Here is a 22439-nt window from a genome sequence, read left to right as displayed (position 1 = left end):
AGAGTACACAAAGACACAACACAGGGACTTATCAAGTGAAATTCATAGTAGAACAAGGTATTTAAGCCATACAAAAATATAACCTCATAACACTTTCAAGTTTGGAATTTAAAAATATAGATAAAAGTACAAATTAAACCTGAACTTCAAAGAAACTGAATATAATTTATGTCCCCACCACCCCAGAATCTCGAATTTGCAAAGTCTGGGAATATAGAGTAAAATTTGGTAAGGGTTAAGGGGATAACTATTTCAAGTGATAACATTTATAGAATTTACAAGAAAAAAAATATACTTTCACTAATTTATTCAAATATATTCACTAATATATCCAAAAGATGTTTATTAAAATTTTTATGTTTTCCAGGCACTATGTGTAGTACAAAGGACAGTTCAGAAATATTTTCTGATGATTCCAATTACAAGATGTCACCTTCCTGAGAAAATCACTGACCAATTCTTGATTTATATCTTTTAAGAACAATGTATAAAAGTCCCCTAGAATGGACTTAGAATTTCCTTACCCTTTCCAAAGTGTAGAGCCAAGTTTGATGCCAAGCTATATGTTAAAATTTCAATAAACATTCAGAAAAAGATGGTATCCTAACAAAAATGGCAGGAATTGCTCCAAGATTTTGGGCCCGTGACTACCCAATTCCATTTTTTTTTCTTTTTTTTTTAAATTTATTTTTTTATTGTAAAGAAATGGGGTACAACTTGTTTCCATTTTTTATTATAAAGGAGAAATCTGTGCATTTTTGAGGTAAGAATTTAACAGGAATCCTCAGATGAATCAACAGCAATATGATTTCTTTGACAGTGAAACAGTTTTTCCTAATCCAGTCCTAAACGTTTATTTCAAACAAACATGTGATCTAATTCCTGTGACATGATCAACAGGCCCACGACAAAGCACCATTATAGCCAATCTAAAATCGCCCCCTTGCATGAATCATGAAGCTCTGGCAAACATCCTTGCTACAGTCTTTCCTGTGGTGGCCCATGAGACTCAACTGAAAGACTGCGCACTTGTTAAAGGTTGCATTCAGTCCTCATCTTATTTTTAGTACTATCAATGACCACTGAGCAAAGACCTTACTTTGGAGATTGTACTTTTAGTTGGACCACTTTGCAACAGGTCTCCTTTTAAGGAGCTGGTCTAGATATCTACCATGCTGCTCTGCTCTTGCAAACAATTCCCACAGCTCCTCCCTGCAAAGGGTTCTTTCCAGAGAAGAATAACCAAGGAACTTTTTATTTGCAGATTCAGTACTGCTTGGCAAAGACAGAGATTTTTGCTAATAGAAAATGAAAATGCTAATGTGGCTATTCAATTTCAAAAGCTCTTTGTTCTGAGAAGTGTGGTCTAGTGAGAAGGTACCGCAGTGGGAGACTGTGATTCATGGCTCTATCTTGTCCCTTACTTGTGGTGTCACCCTGAACCAGCCACAATCTCCCAAGATGCTGGTGATGTCATTGGTACAATGGGGTCAATACTGCCTTGACCTGGAGGAACGCCAAGAGCTCTTTTCTGGCTCCTCAAGGCTCTCTGCATAACTTTGCAAAGAAAATAAAAGTGATGAGGAAAATCAGCACAAGTGGGTGGCTTTTTGGTTTAGTTACATAATATACACAAACTCCTATTTCTGGCCAGGATCCAGGAAGAAGAACCGGATTTCTCTTCCCCTCTCCCCACCTGAAACAACTAACAAATTGATTAACTACAAGGAACAGATTCTACAAGGCACCAGACCTACGATGAAGGAGTGAGCCCTCAGTTTGCAGGCCACACAGCTCAAGGCAGGGGAAGTCAGGCAGAGCCTGGAGGAATCCTGGAGTCATGGAAGGCTCTAGAGAGATCCAAGGAGCTAGAATTCACAGCATAGAGGAGAGAGTTTTGGTAGGAGGGAGTTGTTCTCAAAAAAGAGAACCAAGAAATGTGCAGAGGGTGATCCTTGAAATTGCAGCTGAGAAATGATCAGTACATGCACATGGAAGAAACTGAGGCTGGGGGGAAATTCACTAAAGAGGATTAGAAGTAGCAGTGCTTAAATTTCACACAGGAATAGTCCTTGTTCCCACCACCCAGATGGGAAAATCAACACTCAAAGCAGATCCCTTAGAAAGTATCCCCTCAGCTAGTAGGAAATAACCAGCTTATTGTAAAAACAAACAAACCAAAAAACCAAAACAAACAAACGAACCTAAGAAAAATAACTGAGATAAATAAAAATAGATAAATAAACATTTTTAAGAAGAGGAAAGGTTTATTTTGGCTCAGTTTCAGAGGTTCTAGTCTATGATCAACTGGCCTTGTTGCATGGGCCTATGGTAGAGAAGCACATCATGATGGGTATCACATGATGAAATAAGCTGCTCACCTCATGGTGGCCAGGAGGCAAAAAGTGGGAGCCAGGGTTCCAATATTCCCTTTGAGGACATGCCCCCAGTACAACTGGAAGACCTCCCACTAGGCCCCACTTCTTAAAGGTACCACTACCTCCCAATAGTGCCACAGGTTGGAGAACAAACCTTTATCACACGGGCTTTGGGGGGGTATTCATCCCACACATTGCCATGAAACTGCTCTGATCCCACCTAACAAATCTAAAATGGTGAAACCTGAAACGTTCAAACTATTTCCAAATAACTTCCTTACACTTGAGAAGAAAGTTCAAAATACAGGGGAACAGAATATGCAGCACTCAAAAGGCTGAAATTCACAATGTCTGACTATCCAATAAAGTTCCTACCTATGAAATGATTCAGGAAAACAGCACATAAAAAAGAAGAAATATCAATCAAAATTGATCCATACTTGACACAGTTAGCAAACAAAGACATTCAGTTTTTGCAACTGTTCCATAAGCTCAGAAGTTAAAATACAGAACATACTGGGGATGGGGGAGCCCAGATTCATATGTAGAAATGAAAACCATGGTAGGAGAGATGAGATGAAAAATGGCCAGATGGACTGCGGGGCAGTAGGAACTACATCATGGAACATCACAATTAACCTGCTGAAAAGTAATGATAAAGAAAACCTTAAAAGTAGTGAGATTTTTAAAAAAGATATGCTATGTATACAGACATAAAGTATTATCACTTTTCTTGGTGGAAATAACACAAATAAGAAGATCATGGAATACATCTTCACAGAAGAGGAGGAGAAAAAAGTCTCAATCTAGAATTCTATACTCAGCAAAAATAGCTTCCAAAACCAAAGGTAAAACTGAGGCATTTTTAGACATTAAGAAATTTAAAAAAGAAAAGAAATTCAAAAGAATTCATCACCAACCTACAGGAAATCCAAGCAAACGAATTACATCTCTAACCTCCTTGCAGATCAAGGCATTTTAAGGGGAGTCCTTTGGGAAGAAGGAAAAATGATACCAGGTGCATTTGTACAAAAAATTAAGAGCATCAGAAATAGTGACTACATGCATAAATATGTAAATTTTTGTTACGTATTGTTTAACACTCTTCAAAAAATAACTGTTTAAAAGAAAAATAACAACGTAGTAGGTAAAAATTGGACAACAGCAGCTCAAAGAGAGAGGGGACATGGAAGCTAGCCCTCTGTATTTGTGCATTTATCCAACCTTGGATTGAAAGTATTTGGGGGGGAAAATTCTGCCTGTACTGGACACATATGGACTTTTCCCCCCTTATTATTTCCTGAACAATACAATTTAACAACTATTTATAATGTATTAGGCATTGCTAAGTAATCTGAAGATGATTTAAAGTGTAGGGGATGGCATGTGTAAGGTATTTGCAAATATGTACCTTTTTTTCTTTTGTGGTGCTGGGAATTGAACCCAGGGTCTTGCACATGTAAGGCAAGAGATCTACCACTAAACTACACCACCAGCCTCTATGTTATTTTACATAAAGAACTTGAGCATCTGTGGATTTTGGTATCTAAGGGGGTCCTAAAACACACAGATACTGAGAAATGATTGTACTTCATTGGAACAGATGAACAAATAGAAAAACTATCAAGATACAGATTTAGATATTAACTGTATCAGTAACTTCACTGAATACACATGGCCTTCCCAATTAAAAAGGCAAGACCCAGCTGTATGCTGCCTATAAGAAATGCACTTTGAATACAGTTATTAAAAGTACATGAATGAAAAATGCTATGCTAACATTAATCAAAAGAAAGGTAGAGTAGCTTTATTAACATGAGACAAAGTAGATTTCAGAGCGAAACATATTACCAGGGATTAAAAGGTAATTTCATGATAGTACAGGACACAAAGAGGGCATATCAACCCTGAATATTTACATACCTAAAAACATAGTCTCAAAATATACAAGGCAAAAACTTACAGCACCACAAGCAGAAATAGACTATCATAGATTTCAATACCCCTTGCCCGATGACGAACAGTACAAGACATAAAGTGCAAAAACACTATGAAAATGCTACTTATCCTCTAAGTGAAGCCTAATACTGTGTTTTGGTAATGGACTTCATGCCTGCCCTACTTGGTAAGCCTTTTTTGACAGTGATCACTGAAAACCACAAAGAAAACTCCTCATTGCAGCCTTGAGGACTGATGAGGGCTTCCCTCTAGAGAATATGGCTCTGATTCAGAAATCTAAGTCCTAGATCCTACTAGCACACTGAAAGTTATTACAACTCAGTTAGGTCTTAGCTTTTCTTGATCTTAGTTACATCGACTGGTATGATGAAGGTATTGAGCGAGACTGCTTTTAATCTTTCCCTATGGTCTGAATGTTTGTGTCCCCCACAGAATTCCTAGGTTGAAATGCCCAGTGTGATGGTATTCAAAGGTAGACACATAGTAGGTCTTGAGGACAGACTCTGCAAGAATGGGGTTACTGCTTTTATAAAAGAGGCCCCAGGAGAGAACTTCCTTGCTCCTTACATCAGGTGAAGATGTGGAAAAAAAAGCATATGAACCAGGAAGCAGGCATCTCCAGACACTAAATCTGCTGGTGCTTTGATCTCAGATTTCTCCATCTCTCAAACAGTGAAAAATACAGTTTTGTGGTTTACATGCCACCCGGTCTATATTATTCCATTACAGCAGCCTAAGCAAACTAAGACATCCTCCTTCTAGCTTTTGTGTTTCGGACTTCAACTACACCATGAAGAACATTATATAAAGTCAGGGGCTGCCTTGGAGTTCCTGGAAAGCCTGCCTGACTGCTCTAAGAAGTGTCAGGGTTCAAGTCTAACAGTTTGGATGGCCCTGTGAAGACAGCTGCCCTGAGACCTGTGACTTTTAGGAGGGAATGGACACTACTCAATCCTGTGAAAAAGGTGTTCAGGGCCTTCTTTTAATATCTCTTGTATGACCTCCAGTGCCCAGTGTCCCCACCATCTTTCCTGTGACCTGAAGCAAGGTTTCAGTGAGACCTACCCGAGGAGGAACAGCCTGCAGCGCAGTGATGTAGTTCTCCAGGGCCAGTCGGCGGCGGTCATTGAGCATGGCTTCCACTCTGGCCATGTGCGTCTCCACCAGCTGCTGCCTCTCGTTGGCTGCTTCCTGTTCCAGAGATTCCACTTTCTCCTGGAAATGCTGCCATTTTGAACACACACATCGATCAGGAACAGAACGAGGAGGATGGGTGGCAAATTCAGGTCTTTCAAAAGGGATATTCTTTTGCATTTTTCTTCAAGTGATAAAAAAAATATTCCGGAAGGTGTCCAGTCATTCTGACAGTGACTAATTTTACATAGTTCATAGATTACCTCCTTTTCCTGTACTCTCCATCTCCCAACCAAACTTAATTTCTCATTGAAAAATCGGGATTTTATAGAGTCCTTGAAGACTCATTTGACTGATAATGACTCATAACAATGTCAGATCCATTTATACACTCTTGAAGCTTTTGCCTTTCATATTTTTTAAAAAAATCCTTTCTTCTGAAAGTATTTTAATTTAAGCAAATGGCCATGATAATCTATTTATGTAAGGTAATTTGGATGCTGGTTTCAGACCAAAATTGGAATACTCGCATAATTTTTCCAGGGGGAGAAGTAGCAAGAACTAGGGCAACCAAAAAGATGCATTATTAATAAAAAGTAAATTGCAAGTAACAATGAGTTTTATGGCAATTAATTATAACTTGAAATAGATGGGAGCAAATGTAAGGCAGGGTTTCAACAACTCAATTATTAGACAACAATTAGGAATAGCCTAAATTTACAGGAATATGAACAATCATGTGTGGGGTTCCAGCAAATGCTAGCTAAGCCGCAGGCCCTCAACAGACAGGTGTTGGCAAGTCTTGCTTGCTAGGGAGTGGGTTTGGATTTTACCTGGATCACTGCCTTCTTATCAGCTTTGGGCAAATTCTTTGCTTGACGTTCTGCTTCTTCCCATTCTCTCATGACCTGCAAAAAAATGACAAAACACTTGAGTTAAAAATCATCAGTTTTTCCCTCAAATACAACTGGATGGTTTATAGTAATTTTCCTCTACTTTTGTCATTGTGAACACCAAAAAAACCCCAAAAAACTATTGCATACTCATTCCTACATGAATAATATTTGATCTCCCATGAAGATGTGAATAATTTATCATAGAAGTATACTTAATATACATTTCTTTATCTATTGCAGGCATGCCGCCTTTTGAAGTATGATTGCTCTTTTTTTCCCCCCTCAAGAAATGGTCAGAAGTCATTTACTTGATGTGAACAAATAAAAACTATTCATAAAAGGCATATACTTCCTGAGCAAGGAATTAATTAATTAAATGCACTGGTCTTAGCCTTTTATAAAAGCAAGTAAAACGTTTCAAAACTGCGTCTTTTTATTAAGGGGAGGAACCAGTACAACAACCTACCCATGTGAAAATGTCAGGAAAACATGGCAAAAGAGCAGCACATAATGGGGGAAGACACAGAAAACTTCTGTCTTCTGAAATCCTAAGATCCACCCCTTGTGAGAACTGATGAGCAATCAGGGCCTTCCGCTTGTCAACATGAATTATGCATAGTAAGGATTACTCCAAATCCCCCAGAAATTCCAAGAAAACACACATTATAATTTTCTGAATGTAGCAAAAGGCAACATTAATTTAGTAACCAGGAGAATCTGATTTGTTAGGAAATAAAACTTCCGGCTCTCAACCTTGATGTTCAGCCACCTGGATTTCCTGAGAGAAGCTCAGTTCATTCATCAGACTGCAAGGCCTAAGTCCGCAGCTGTGCATCTTGTTGGACCATCTATGGCTGCCCTTTCCTCTCCAAAGTGTACTTACTAGCTGTCAAGGGAACTTAAGGGTAACTCACACACAAGTTAGGTAAAATGAAAAAAGAAGGCTCAAGTAAGCCAAATACTGGCCTAATACAGGATGTGCACTTGCCCACTACTCTGTGTACTTCCAAAGTGTGGGGAAACTTGATTTCTGCACTGAAAAACCTGCTACAAGCATTTAACCCACGGAAGTGATTTTTGAGATATCCTTCAAAATCACAAAGAAAAGGGGGTTTATACAAATTCTACAAGAGGGCTGAGGTTGTGGCTCAGTGGTAGAGCACTTGCCTCTGATGTGAGGCACTGGTTCAATCCTCAGCATCACATAAAAATAAATAAAATAAAGGTATAAAAAACATTAAAAAGAGAGAAGTAGTTCTATGAGAAAATACCCCATCCAATAACCATCTGAGTTTCTGAGTTATTTTATTGGCTGTCAGCATTAATTCTCTGTATACTATATAAGATCACTTACGTTTTGTGTAAGATACAAATTCCTTATTGTTTTGGTAACATTCTGGGGAAATAAGATGGAATGGCTTTTCTCCTACACTTGAACAGTATATCAAATATAATCTTAAGATTCACAGCAAAATCGAGACAAATGCCCCATTGTAATAAACAAGCACACGACACACACAGTTACTTTGGTGTTTCTGTGAGCTGATGAAAAGAACCGGTGGGCCAGGGGGATATTGAAAACAATCTTTCTTTATAGATGAGATAAGCCTTGCAGTACAGATACTTCAATTTCCCGTATGAGAATGTTCACAGTGGTGATGCTCAACCAAGAATTCCTCAGGCAAGGAATCTCGAAATTAGTTTGAGACAGAAGCCAAATGTCTTACTGGAATGTGAAAAACTGATGTTCTGCATTACATTTTTCATTTTTTACCATCTCACTTTGTACACTGAGCATCTGGACTTTCACCTTTGAGTTGGAGATCCACGAAATACTTAATGTGTTGAAAATAAGCATTATTCTAAAAATGAACTCAAACTTTGATTTTTCTTTTCAGAACAATTAAACAATATCCCCAACCCCCACAAATGAAACAAATCAGGCTAGAATTCCTTACTACAAGGAATTCTACAGTGCAGGATCTACAGGGCAGGTTGAACATCACCCTGTGATAAGTGGCTTCCGCTGTTACACTGATAACAGATAACATTACTGCTCACCCTGGATTAAGTGCTTTACAAAATCTATCAAATTTAATTGACTCCTCACAATAGGCTATGCGATTAGGCATGGCCATTCCCATTTCATATACAAGGTTAAGATAGGAGCTCAAGGTCATACAAGTAGCAAGTGGAGAAGGAAGGATAATAAACCAAGTGCCCTTTGGATCCCTCTGCCATTATTAAATGGAAAAGCTACCAGATGAGCTAAGTTTATTTAAATTGAGTGACAGGAGAAAAGCCATCCCTGAGATGTTGCTATGGTCAAAATAAAAAATTCAAAGTAAGGGCAACTTTCATTTTGAAAGTTCATTTTAAGTACATATTAAAAATTGCTGAAAAAAGTAAGTAATATGAGCACTTTTACACTGTTCCAATGCTTATCTGTATGTGGTAGATGCGTAATATAATATAACGCAAAAATCTACAGATTTCAAGTTGTAATTCCCAACATCAACAAAATGCCTCAAGCCCCAGATCCTCTGTATTTGAATCAATAAGAAAAACTAAATTTTTTTTAAATTTGAAATTCTCAGGATCTGTTCCTTGTGGTTGCTCTATATATTGCTGTAAAGCAATCTTCCACCACATGCACAAAGGTATCAATTTCATCTGAATTTATAGATCTTCAAAGTCCTGGCTATTTCATGCAGAGAAAATCACTACTACCAAGTAGAGATTGAAGAGGCAGGCAAGTTCAAAGTCACACGTTCCCAGAATTCAGCATCATAGATTACAAAGATAAATATTGAGCTCAGGAGTCTCACTTTCCCCTGACTACTGGAATCCAGCAGAAAGCAAGCATGCTTTGTTCCAGGATAACATCTGATGAGTTATTTCAGCTAGATTGGATGACTAAAAATAAAGAAAATATACAAAAAATTCTATGAATTAAGCAGATATGCTAAAATAAAGTTCCTATTCCAGCAGAGACTGGTCAGAGTTGAAACTAATCAGTTTTCTTCATGTGATCAGAATGACCCAGATATACAGAATAAAACAATCCAGGGGTGTAAAAAAATTTTTTTTCAAGTAAATACTAGATGGATCCAAGAATAAAATGCAAGCTAAGTAAGTCTTATGCGAACTCACAGGAACCAGAAGGAATTTACAAGCAGCTGGAGAGATAAGATATATGTGTCAAAAAATCATTAATAAAATGGGGAGCAAATATTCAGAATTAAATGAAAGGAAGAGCAGTGACAGCTTGTCCCACTCTGGGAATTATATGGGGTATCGGTGGATGTGAAGAAGAGTGGAAGTGACCTAACCAGAGCAGCATCCTAACACTGTAGCAAGACAGAGCGGCAGTAGGAAGCCTGGGCTCAGGGCAGACACTGGTGAGGACAGGCTGAGCATTCAGTGCTTATTTCTGTTATTCTTCTTTCAGACGTCATGTGTCACTAACTGGATTTTTGAGGGCAGTGGGAGGCCTCCCAAAGCATCAAAAACAAAAAGAGAGATACAATTTAAGTTTAAAGGAGGGCATTTCAGTGGCAATAAGTCTCAACGTATTTTTCCATTGGTCCCCCTTGTGGTCCTGGGTGCTCTACCACTGAGCTACATCCTCCGCCCCATTTTATTCTGAAACAGGGTCTCAAGTTGCCCAGGCTGGCTTCAACTTGCGATCCTCCTGCCTCAGCCTCTTGAGTAGCTGGGATTACAGGTGGGCACCACCACACCCAACCTGGCACAACAAGGACTATATACCTGTTTGTGACTTCCCAAACGAGAAATCCTATTTTTCAATGCAATTGGTTTGAGCAAAACTTCACTGTTCCACTTGAGTCGGTTTTCTAGTTCAACCGACTTTTAGGTTTTCGTCATGGGCAAGATGAGAACTGTGCTTCATATTTCAGAACCAAAGAGTTTAATTACTATAAGGTTTTGTCTTCATGTTACTATACTAAAGTAGATTCAAGCAAGTGATTAATTTTCTTTAAAAAAAGTAATTGCATGCTGGATGCAGTGGCGCACACCTGTAATCCCAGTGGCTCGGGAGGCTGAGACAGGAGGATCATGAGTTCAAAGTTAGCCTCAGCAATGGCGAGGTGCTAAGCAACTCAGTGTGACCCTATCTCTAAATAAAAAGTACAAAATAGGGCTGGGGATGTGGCTCAGTGGTCGAGTGCCCTTGAGTTCAATCCCTAGTACCCCCCCCCCCCCCAAAAAAAAGTAATTATTTTTGCCTTTTTAGATACACTCTTAGTTCTGTTTTAAAATGTAGTTTTAATATATGGTGAGACCAAAAGATCAGGAGTTGATTGTTTCTGGGGAGCCAGTTATTTTCCCAATTTTGATGAGGCAGGCGGACACATCAGGACACACAGCCTCACACAGGGAAGCACCCAATCCACAGGAGGCAGAGGGAGCCTTTGTTGGTATTTCATGGGAAGGAATGGGCAAGGCAGTGTAAGCAGGCTTAGAACTGAATAGTTTAAATAAATCTGGCAATTCAGGGAAATGGGGGCTGTCCCTGATAGTCTGGTACAGGGAGATCGGAGCAGAAGACTAACTCAAGCATCACAGCCAATAAAGACTCAAGTTGCAGGCATGAGCTTTGGACAGGCTGGGGAACATATGAAAGACAAGTTTTATGGGTCATTCATCAGCTATTTCTAGAAACTGGCTGGTTCTGGACGGGGTCTCCTGGAGTCAGTAAGGCCCCAGGTCAGAAAATAAACAGACATGATTACTTATCTACCAGAGACTTAATATGATCTTAGAAAATATATGGCAGACTAATTCAGGAATCATGTTAAATTCCTATTGAGACCTTGTATTTGTGCTAAGTATGAAAAATTAAAATTAGTCACATCTTCTGATATTTACCAGAGAACATTGACACCAAAAAAAATGAATGGTTGACTTTCACCTAAGAACTTCCTTTATTCGTTTCCTTTCTTTCCCCACATTAACTTTTTTCTTTTTAAATTTTTTATATGTTCTTTTTAGTTATACATGACAGTAGAATGTATTTTGACATATCATACATACATGGAGTATAACTTCCCATTTTCATGGTTGCGCATGAGGTGGAGTCACACACATATATGGACCTAGGAAACTACATTAACTTTTAACTGTGTACACCCAAGGTTAGAAAAGTGATTGGCTAATAGTAAATGCTGGACATGTCTGCTGCTTTCATGAGGCATCTGAGAAAGCACAAAAGTTTTCTGTAATATCAAACTCTAGTACAACATCCACTGTCTGACGGCAGGCACGGCTTGAGTTGTATCTGATGTTATTATATATAGATTCACTAAATTATTATATGTAGTTTTGGATATGAGTTATTTTAAAAACTAAAAGGCGGGGAGGGATGGTAGTATAGTGTAGTCAAAAGGTAGTGTCCTGTAGTCACCACATTGGGAGAAAGATAGACTTGGGTTCCAGACACCGTATCTGTGCCACTTAGGTTGCTTTGTGTGTACTGGAAAGTCATTTCTCTTACAACTTTATCTCATCACCTATCACGGGACTAGATGAAATGATCATTATTGTACAATTTAGTTTTAACTTTCTATGAGGTCCCTTTGTAACAAATGGTAGGTTCGATGTTATAATAATATGGTATTTACTACAAAAATTCATTTTTATTAAAGAACACTTTAATGGATTTTAATTCACAATAAGGTGTTTACAGGTACTACCTATACCCAGAGTATGAAAACTGGGTAGTTTGTTTTTCTTTAAGTAAATCTTATTGTTTAAATTTAATGTATATAATGCATTGTGAGATACATAGAGATGATAAAAGGGTTACCACAGTGAAGGAAATCAGCATCATCTCATATCCCTCAACAAGTAGTATTTCTTTACCCAAGAAAATGTAACAGGCATAATGTAGTTTGTGCTTACAAAAAATCCAGACTATATCTACTATATCTGGATCCTACCTAAGTTCATGGGGGTTGCAGAAATCTCAAGATCAGTGCCCTCACAGCAAACACTCAAAATCAAAACTCTGTATTTTTAAAGCTCTAGATAAAGCCATTGGGCTCCTGGAGAGATCAAGCCCTGAGGCAGAGGCAAGCCCAGATTTTCAAGTAACTGCAGGGCAGAAAAGACAAAGAACTGAATTTACCTGGGACATCCTCTCTCGGTGCTTGGCCTCCAGCCTCTCCTTGGCTTTCTGGAAGTGGGCGTGCTCATTTTCATCGCCAGGAGTCTCAAGATACTTGTCAACGGCGTCAGGGGTGCTGGCTGCTGTTGTAGGAACTATAAGGTAGAAGGGAAGGAGGTTTGAGAAGACAAACACAAATTCATGCAAGAGCCATATTTTCAGTTATTTGCCAGGACAAAGAATTTAGTAAAGAAGCACACATGAGCTGTTAATGCTGTTTGAGAGAACAATGTGGGACATTTGGCAGCAAGATAAGGATGTGTTTCGCCTCTTCCAAGTCTGGGCTAAAGAAAAATCTAAAACAATCCATTTTGCAACTGAGCATTAAAATATTCTATGCAAAACATGCTTCCATAGAGAAACTGGTGCTTAATGTGAACATGTTTTGCTAAATTACTTTTTTGCTTTGTTAGATTTTTTTGTAATCTTGAAATGTGATCATTTACTTTTTAAACAGCACATTTCTGTATCAATATCAACATACTAAGTTTCCTGCAGAAATCAAAGAAAACTGAAAACTAGCCTACTGCCAAATAACATTATCTCTGAGAAAAGATAGATTCTACACAACATATATTAGATAGATAGTTTAATTACGAAGTCATCCTTTAAGACAGTATTTGAAATCTTATAAAGGGACATATTAATAAGTACATCTTTGAAATCACAAAAGCACCTTACACTTTCACGAATTTGGTAAGTCAGCAATTCATTATACTACTTGTCAAAAAGAAAGAGGTTTCTGTTTTGAATTTAACTAATACTGCTAAGCAATATTTGAATTGCGACATATGCTGCTATATTACATAGACACATACCCATAAAACTAGAGCAGACTATAAAACAAAAACGTTCTAACACATGAGCCAGTGAAGTGTAACGCCTCTACAAGCAGTCTTCCAAAAGATAAGTAATGACTTGTGACAATTCAGGGCATTTAGGAGCTTAAGATAAAAGAAAAGAAAAAAGAGATTTTGCCATAAGAACAACTTTAGCCTAAAAATGAAAAGAGAGACTTTTACTGTCTTCTCAGGTCAAATCAATTTTGAGTGTTTTATTCAAAGGATTATTCCAATATCACCCATGTTCCAAATATTCTTTTCATTCTTTGTATCTAATTACTTGAGTACTATACTTGGGATATAAAATCCCAAAGAGGACTTTAAATGAGAAGAATTTATGGCTAAGTCATTTTGAAACTAATGTCTAAGTTACATGTCTTTTATGGAAGCTTAAGAAAACGCCTGGAATCTTAATCCAACGTCTTTGAGTTATTCACGAAAACCAAGAAATACATTAAATAATATATTTAATTTTAAAGAGAAACATTATTCTGATTTCTTCCCTTCAACTTCAATCGCTAATTAATTATTATTATTATTTTTTATTTATTTATTTTTTTGCTGGGGATCGAACCCAGGGCCTCATGCATGCAAGGCAAGCACTCTGCCGACTGAGCTATCTCCCCAGCCCAATCATTATTTTTTTAAAAACTAGAAGCATGTAGTAAAGGAGGAAATGATATTCCATCTCATGCTGACAGCGAAGGCGGGAAGAAGGGCAGGGCAGACCGGGCTTTGCAAGTAGCCGAAGCTGCATTTGAACCTCAATTCTTTTCTACAACAGCTGGGACCCCAGACAAGTGACTTAGACCCTCCATATTCTAGTGTTTTTATCAAGGGGAGACAGCATGTCCAAGGACACACTAGGAGAGCTGGGAAAATGAGAACCATCACGTGCCAGTTAAGCAAGTCCCTTAAAGGGTGTCACTCAGGGTACCTGGTATGTTAGCACCTCCTTCTCCGCTTATGACACCTTATTTAAATCTTTTTGTTTATGCTACCATGGGAAAAATCAGCTACTCTCATTTCAAAACCACTGAAAATGAACTATACATAGGACCATGAAGTAACCTCTTACAAGAAAAGTAACATGGTTTTTCTAAAAAAATCTTAGGTATTGAAAAGAAGTGAGTTCTTAATTTGTAAGACTGAAAAATAATTTTCAATTTTAAAACCTTTCCGTAAAAGAAAAAAAAACCCAAAGGTAAGTATTTTTTTTTCCTGCATAATCTTGAACAAATTAGTATGCAAGTATTTTTTACTTAAATGATTTCCAAACAAGAAATGGAGGTGGTATTTATCATTTTAAAATAGTTTCCTATGGTTCTAATCATTTTCTCATCTTTATATGGTAGATACAAATGAGAACAAGTTAAAGCTAAAACCAGAAAATAAAATAACATTCTTTTGGCATAGTATAATACAGCAAAATGACATGATTAAGCAAACCATATTTTACATTTTAAACAAATGAAAATGTATAATGTTTGGGTATATATGCACTGATCAAAATAGCCATCTGGTTCTAAGTCATACCCATACCACAGCATGCCCTGCAGAAAAAATTTACATTCCATAAATATGAAGTTGTCCAGCTCTTATGGTTGGCAAATTTATGGTTTTCTCTAGTTCTTATTGATTACAAATGTTGTTTACTGTACAATGGAGAGGAGATAAAACACTATAATCGAAGTCACTGTAATCTCATTGGCTTAAACTGAAATATGGCTTTGTAATACGAAGAATAAAAGAAAAATGAAGAAATGTGAAGTTATGTCTAACAGATTAAGAAGATTTCAAGTATCAAATTTTTTAAGGCACATGGAAATAAATACAATATTGTATTACCCATTTGTTTCCATTTACTCAAGAAATATTTCCATGATAGTTAATTGTATGTGCCAACTTGCCTGAACTTGAGGGTGCCCAGGTAAAAACATTCTTTCACACACTCTTTCTGTTTCTGGGCGAGATCAGCACTTGGATCTCCAGACTCAGTGAAGTAGCTGCCCTCCTCCTGTAGGTGGGCATCATCCCATCCACTGAGTCTGAATAAAAAGTCTGAGAAGGAAGGAATTTAACCTTTTTGCTTTCTTTCTGCCTGAGCTGGGACACTGGCCTTTTCCTGTACTTGGACTGGGAATTACATAGTGGACTCCTGGTTCCCAGGTCTTTGCATTCTGACTGAATTATATGGCTGGTTTTCCTTCTTGCAGATGATAGATCATGGGACTTTAACCTCCATAATCACCATCTGACATAATTTCTTACAATAAATCTCTTCACGTATATGCATACATGTGCATGTGCGCGCGCACACACACACACACATACACACACACAGGCATGAACCTATTTCTATGGAAAACCATGAGTAATATAAATTCTCTTCAAGTTAATCATGTGAGGCAAGTACTCTACCAACTGAGCTATATCCCCAGTTCTTAAGTTAATCTTTGTTTAGGGGTCCCAATCTTAGCTGAGACATTTAAGAGAAGTTGTTTCCTTTTAAATATTTAATTCAAACTTTTTAACCACTCATACTAACTGTCTACCACATATCCTATGTGCTTATTAACTAGGAAACCAGATCACAGTCTAGTTAAGGAAAGAAGAATGATAATATGTTGATATTTTTTAATGCATTCAGTATTTTATTATCATTGCCCTGCAGGTGGGGAAAAGGAAAGGAAGAGCCTTTTTAAGGACTATGTCTAGCTTCGGTTCCTTTCTATCCCTATGCCCTACGTGTTTCCAGGACTGGCTCCGTGCTGTGACAAGACGCATGGCAGGCCAGAGACTTGCTAACATAAGCAGGCAGTGGCAGGAAACCTGTGTTCAAACAGTGTTTCCCTCTGGGAAGGGAGTGGCTCAAGGACTGTCAGGCATATCCCAGGGCAGGAAGGGAAGGGGGAAGGTGTGTACTGCAGGTCCCTCAAAGCAGGCCACCACACCCACTTCAAAAGTGGAAACAAACTGGTTTGGGGAGGGTTTGTTTTTTTTTGTTTTTCAAATCACCACAAAGCATTTTAGCCTTCAGAAACCTCTGAGGTTCTTCAGAAGTTCTCATGTGGGATCTGATTTCCAAGCTGGCCAAATAATAATAGCCTCTGTGGAATAGCATCTACTGTGCTAGGCTGGTTGCATGTGTTCTTATTTAATATGGCGGCAGAAAAAGAAATCTGCCCAATTTTATTGCATAGAGGGGAATACTATCATTTAACATGCTCACAACTCCAAACACAAAATCGGAATTTGGGATTAGGAGGACCATAAAAAGTTTATAAAATTTAATTTTTAGAGCAGTAGAGTTCATTCATTCACATGTCTGGGAGTATGGAAAGGGTTTTTTGTTGTTTTATTTTGTTAAGGAACAATTTGGCAAAAAATGTAGTTTGTTATGACATCTGTAGGTCTATTTCCTATCAAAACTGTACTTCCCTGAATGCCCTATGGCAAGTTAGTGGCCTCCAACAATGGTAAGATTATAAAACGGGGGTCAAGCACAAGACCCCACAGAGCTGGAATACGGATGACTTCTTAGCTTGGGACACCTATTCAAACATGCTCACGCATGCCTTCTGCAAGCAAGCTCGCAGGGTGTGTTCACCTCCCGCGGAAGACCAGACTTAAACTCCTTCAAGCCCAGGTTTTGACCTGTAGGAGCCTCATCAACATCACGTGTACATGCTTTAAACCTTTTAAATGGCCTTCCTATTTAAAAAGCACAACAGAACGTCACTTCTAATGACTAGCACACCACTGCCTTCAGAGGCACATTCTGCTTCCAGATCCTCAGTGGCATCCTGGATGACCAATGCCTTCTACAGAAGTTGCCTGCCTGTCTTCGGCATCCAGTGAAGGCAGAGGTGTCTGAGAGGCTGAGATGGCCGGTCTGCTGGAGAAAGACTATGCTGCCTTCAGAGTGTTTGTTCATTTCTTTATTCCTCCATCCTACCAGTATTACAGCTCCTACTATGCACAGGGAACATGGAGACACCAATAAGCAAGACACACACCCCTGCCTGCGGTCTAACATTCCAAAGCAATCACCACACATGAACATGTGTGCGCATGCACACACACACACACACACACACACACACACACAGGAAATCATATGGTTGTGATTAAGGTTTGTGTTATGAAATATGGTTTGTGTTACAGAGGAAAACAGCAGGGTGAAGGAGACCAAGGGGGTTGGGGGGAGAGGGAGGATGCAGCAGGAGGTAGGTGCCAGGCTCGGTCTTATGAAGGTGACATCTGGGCACTTCCAAGCTAGCTGCCTGAGGAACAGTGGCAGGCAGATGCAGAAACTGACATGAAGGCCCTATGAGATGAAAATGTCTGGCAAATTCTAGGAGGAGCAAAGGAGGCCTATTTGGCCAGAGCCGAAGAAGCCAGGCAGAAAGTGGTGGAAGGGGGAGAGAGGAAATGGGGCAGATCACAGAAGGCTGAGAGGTCAGCAAGGCCTCTGGGAAGCCAGTGTTGGTGTCTAAGGGGGAGAATATGTGATGTAATGTGAGGCCCTTTAGAAGGATTGCTCTGTAGAGAGAAAGATGAGGACGGCCTGGGCCAGGGTGGATCTCATGGGAGGTGCCCCTCAGCACCCCACACCTGAGAGGGATCACAGACTTGCTTCCTCCTCCCAAGAGGCTGTTACCTGAACCCTGGGTAGCTGAATCCTGCCGGGCTGGGGACACTGCTTTCATGTGAACATGAGGGCTCATTTCAATTTTAATAATGCAACACCAATGCCCGTCGCGACTCTTCCACTTCACAGAGGAATCTCCCCTCAATACGGGCCAGACACCTGTTTTCTGGGTGGCGGTGGGAGCAGGTTTGCTCTCAGTCCATGAACGAGCTCTGGTGCTGGGCTCAAGGTTCCTGTCACAAAATGCACTGCCTGTCATTGAGGACATGATGCCGATGAGACATTTCCACTTGCACTTCCCCTGAGAAAACGATCATTTGATGGAACAGTGCTTCAAAGCAAGGTGAAACCTGCTCACATGTTCTAGATGTGGCTGACAACACTCCACTCTCTGCCCATCTGGAGGACTCCATAATGAGCCACACCATTGGATTTAACTGCTCAAGCACCAATTTCCCTCATTTTAGTCCTGATTTGATGATTGGTCCAAGGACAGCTGTCCCTTGGTATGTCTACAGAGAATTGGTTCCAAATTCCTCTGAAGCCCCAAATCCTTATATAAGGAGGTCCAATCCCCTATATAAAATATAGTAGCATTTGCATTGAAGCTGGGCAGAGCTTCATATATACTTGGTTATTTTCAGATAACTTACGATCCCTAATACAAAGTAAATACTATGCAAACAGTTGCTAGACTATATTGTTTAGGGAATAATGACAAGAAAGCCTGTACACGTTAAGTACAGATGCACTTTTTAAAATATTTTTGATCAGCAGTTGGCTCAATGTGTGGACGTGAAAAAAATGCACACTAAAAGGCCACCTGTACTCTATTTCATGTTCATATCATAGATGGCATGAATGTGAGATCAAAATTAAAGAGGCTGGAAAGTTGTCCCTTTAATTTTTATATTTGTTTGTTTTCTCAATTATAATGGACTCAGGATGCTAAAGAAGGAATAGTCGTACCTTTAAACAGTAATGACCAGGACCACCTAGAGCAGGATTCAAGGTGGATGCAAACACAACCCCACAAATGGCATCCAGCTGATATTTTAATGTTGGACTTTAAGAAGAAAATTTGGTCAGTCTCCTCTTGTCAGCAGACCAACTTATCTCCACACCACTGGCAACTGGAGATGAAAGTAAATTAAGTCCTACATAAGTCACTGCCTTATCATTGAAAATGCTATTTGATATAGAATGAGCAGTGCTGTCACTTGAAAGGGCTATAGTTTATGAGAAGTGGCAATGTAGATAATTTGTATATGCGTAAAATATAGACCTATAAAGAAAGATTTATGTAAAAGTTTAATCTCAACATGGCAGGTCTTTGGGACTGCTACCCAACTTAAAAAGAGGGAAATTTTAGTTTCTCCATTTCTCTCATTTCAAGATAGCTAAAACTCCTAAAGGATTCTAAATTCAAGCATCTATCATCCCTACCAAAGCTAACAGAGGAGCCATTTATAATGTGAAAATAGAGTTTTGGTCCTTTGATATGATACCAAATTTCTTTTTTTTTAAAAAGGACAAACACTCATTCCCCTGATATGTCCTATTATCACACTTACTTTATAGCCAGTGCACTCAGAATTGGCAGGGAACCCTATCAATGCATCGTGTGGACATAAGGTCATAAAAATGCAATCTCTGCTGTGTTTTCTCTAGTCAAGCTACATTTCTTTTTTATGTCTATGGACACGTGGGAATTTTGTCAAATATGTGAAACAAATGTGGCATGTTTTATTATTATCTACATTCTTGAGCACAAGGCAACAACATTTAAAAGTCATCTCAAGTCTGACTCTAAAAAACACACGTGAAGCCACAGCAATAACAAATGGCTTCTAGAGGGTCTTAATGGTGAGTTACTGTTTCTTGTCAGTGTGTTGAAAGCTTTAATGGTCCTCATAAAGAAACGACCTGTCGTATCTGCTCACCACTCAATGGATGAGTTCACAAAGTCAAAATCTTCCACATCACCCACTTTTACTGAAACCGTAGCAGTCAAAGCAGAAGGAACTGTTACCTCTTACGGCGGTCTTAAGGACAAAGGCAATTTCATTTTATCCCAACCTTCTACAGTCATCTGACTCTACTGTGTGTATTTTGCTTTGCATTCTTATTTAATTGTATTGTATGCCCACGACTCATCTTAGCAATAGAACTATCATGTTGTGGAAAGCAGAATGTTTGGACTACTTTGCTCTCAAAACACCTAGCTTAGCACTGGCACATCCTGGGTTAAAAAGCAACTGCAGAATTAAGCCAGGGGTTGGCCTGCTGGCTACTGTTTTAATAAAAATCATACTTCATGGGGACAACCCAGTCAGGTCTGTTCATTTACTTATTGTCTGTGGCTGTGTTCACTATGCAACTACAGAGTCCACTAGCTACAACAGATTGCATGACCTACAAAGTCTAAAGAATTTACTAGCTGGCCTTTTAGTAAGAAAGGTTTGCCAATCTCTTTAATAAAAACTACCCCTTACTTTGCTTTAGCAAGTGGCTAAAGGATTAAACACCTATATAATGAGTTTCCTTGTTTCCTTTTACTATTCAGAGTAAAGGATAGGTTTCTTTAAAAAAAAAAATAGAGCTGGTTTGGTAAGCAATCAATCCCCTTCTGTCTTAGAGTTGCTCACTATTACAGCCTTGAAGGAAGCATTTTATTTTTTTTTTTAATCTAAGCATTTCTGGATATGAAAAATTTGGCTCTTCACACGGTCAATCTGGAAGATTTCATTGGCACTGATGTGACATGTAATTTAATATACTACCACATCTTTTAGTAATTGTTCTTAATAATGTTTGGCAGTTTAAAAAAAGATATCATAGTTCCAATAGTATTGCAGAATGTGCTATTTCACAATTCAAAGAAAATGGAGCATGATTAAGATCAAAAGTTCAAATCTGGCCAAAGACTTTATTGACCAAGGCATTAGGATAGGACAGGATTAAGACAGGCTGCAGTGACTGGTGATGCTGGGACTGTACAGCGAGTGACCTACAGTTTGCAGATGCTGGGCTTCTGCAGCAACAAACTTAGAACCTAGGGGTGGTAGTTTGGCCTGATCTGATAGACTTCAATTCTTTTTACATCCTCTGGAAGGGCACTAGTCTATTCCATGATATCTGGATTGCTTTGAGGAGCTGACAAATTCATCTTTCCCCTTCCTCAATCCTGCAATGGGGAAAGATCGCCATCACTGCCATAACCTGAGCCTAAGGTCATAAACATGATCCCAAGGTACAATCAGGCATTGTAGCAAGGATACAGGGCATCTCTACAGATGTGTGTCCTCCAGCACAGGCTGAGAGAGAGTGGTGTCACATGGGTAAATAGTGTACTTCCAGCCCAGGAGTTTCTGGTTCATTCTCTACTCACATTAAAGTAGAAAAACAATGAGACCTTGAATCCTAGTCAGAACAGCTATAGCCATACCTACCTTACCTTGTAAGTATTGAGAGCTAGGATAGTGGCCTCACAAATTTAATTTCATAAATATCTGTAGAGAACTGGAGGCCACTGGCAACTTTACAACCCAACAGCTTCCCATCTGTGGCACACATACCTGTGTATAGCCTACTTTTATCTCTGGGTCAGAGGTAGAGAAAATACTAGTCTAGAATAGTGGTTCTCAACCAGGGGTGATTTTTGTCACCTGCCTCAGGCATATTTGGCAATGTCTGGAGACACACAGCTTGATAATGGCATATGGGGGTAGGGATAAGGGGTGCTATTAAATACCCTACACACTCAGGACACTCACAGCAGTGAATTATCCAGACCAAAGTGTCAATCATGCTGAGGCTGGGAAATTTTGGTCTGGATGTTGTCTGCTTTACATGTCAGCAAAAGTGAAGGAGCCAGAGATGGGTCCCCTTTGGCCAGATCCCCATAGGGCAATCAGCTGACTAACATACGGCATGATGCTCTTTGTGAGATTCAGTGCCATTAAGGACTGATCTGTTTGCTGTTTGAGATGCAATCTGAAGGTGGCAATTCTAGAAAAGATGATCATAACTCAAACTTTAAATGTGATAAAAATATAAATAATAATTCTGTTTTCAAACTACATCCTACAGACTGAATACAGAACTTTTCCACTGTCCTAAACTCAAACAGGCACATGTTAAATTAATATTGGAAAAAACAGCCTCACAAGATTCTTTATCCCAAATGGACAGGACTTTTTAAAAGAATTTAAATCCATATGCTTATAAGTAAAATAATAGCTCTCAGTCTCATACCTCTACCCCTTATATTTATGGTTTCGACTCTTATTTATGAGAACGAGAAACCCCAAGCAAATCTGTATCCTTACAATTGCAATGCTTTTCAAAACTGTTTTTTCGGACAAAAAATTAAAATCTAGAACT

General features: G+C 38.9%; 1 protein-coding gene across 6 annotated transcripts in view; it reads right to left on the bottom strand.

Moving 5' to 3' along the window:
* Positions 1-22439, bottom strand: part of APP (amyloid beta precursor protein) — a 239573-nt gene that overhangs the window by 70121 nt on the left and 147013 nt on the right. For all 6 annotated transcript variants that reach the window (XM_079156438.1, XM_079156442.1, XM_079156437.1 and 3 more), the window contains 3 exons: positions 12519-12652; positions 6305-6379; positions 5403-5561 (listed from right to left, as the gene is read on the bottom strand). In XM_079156438.1, the coding sequence (XP_079012564.1) occupies positions 5403-5561; positions 6305-6379; positions 12519-12652 (368 nt within the window). The remainder of the gene's footprint in view (positions 1-5402; positions 5562-6304; positions 6380-12518; positions 12653-22439) is intronic.

The sequence above is a fragment of the Sciurus vulgaris genome (genome assembly GCF_902686455.1).
Source record: "Sciurus vulgaris genome assembly, chromosome: 10".
Lineage (NCBI taxonomy): Eukaryota > Metazoa > Chordata > Mammalia > Rodentia > Sciuridae > Sciurus > Sciurus vulgaris.
This window is presented reverse-complemented; position numbering and strand designations above follow the sequence as displayed.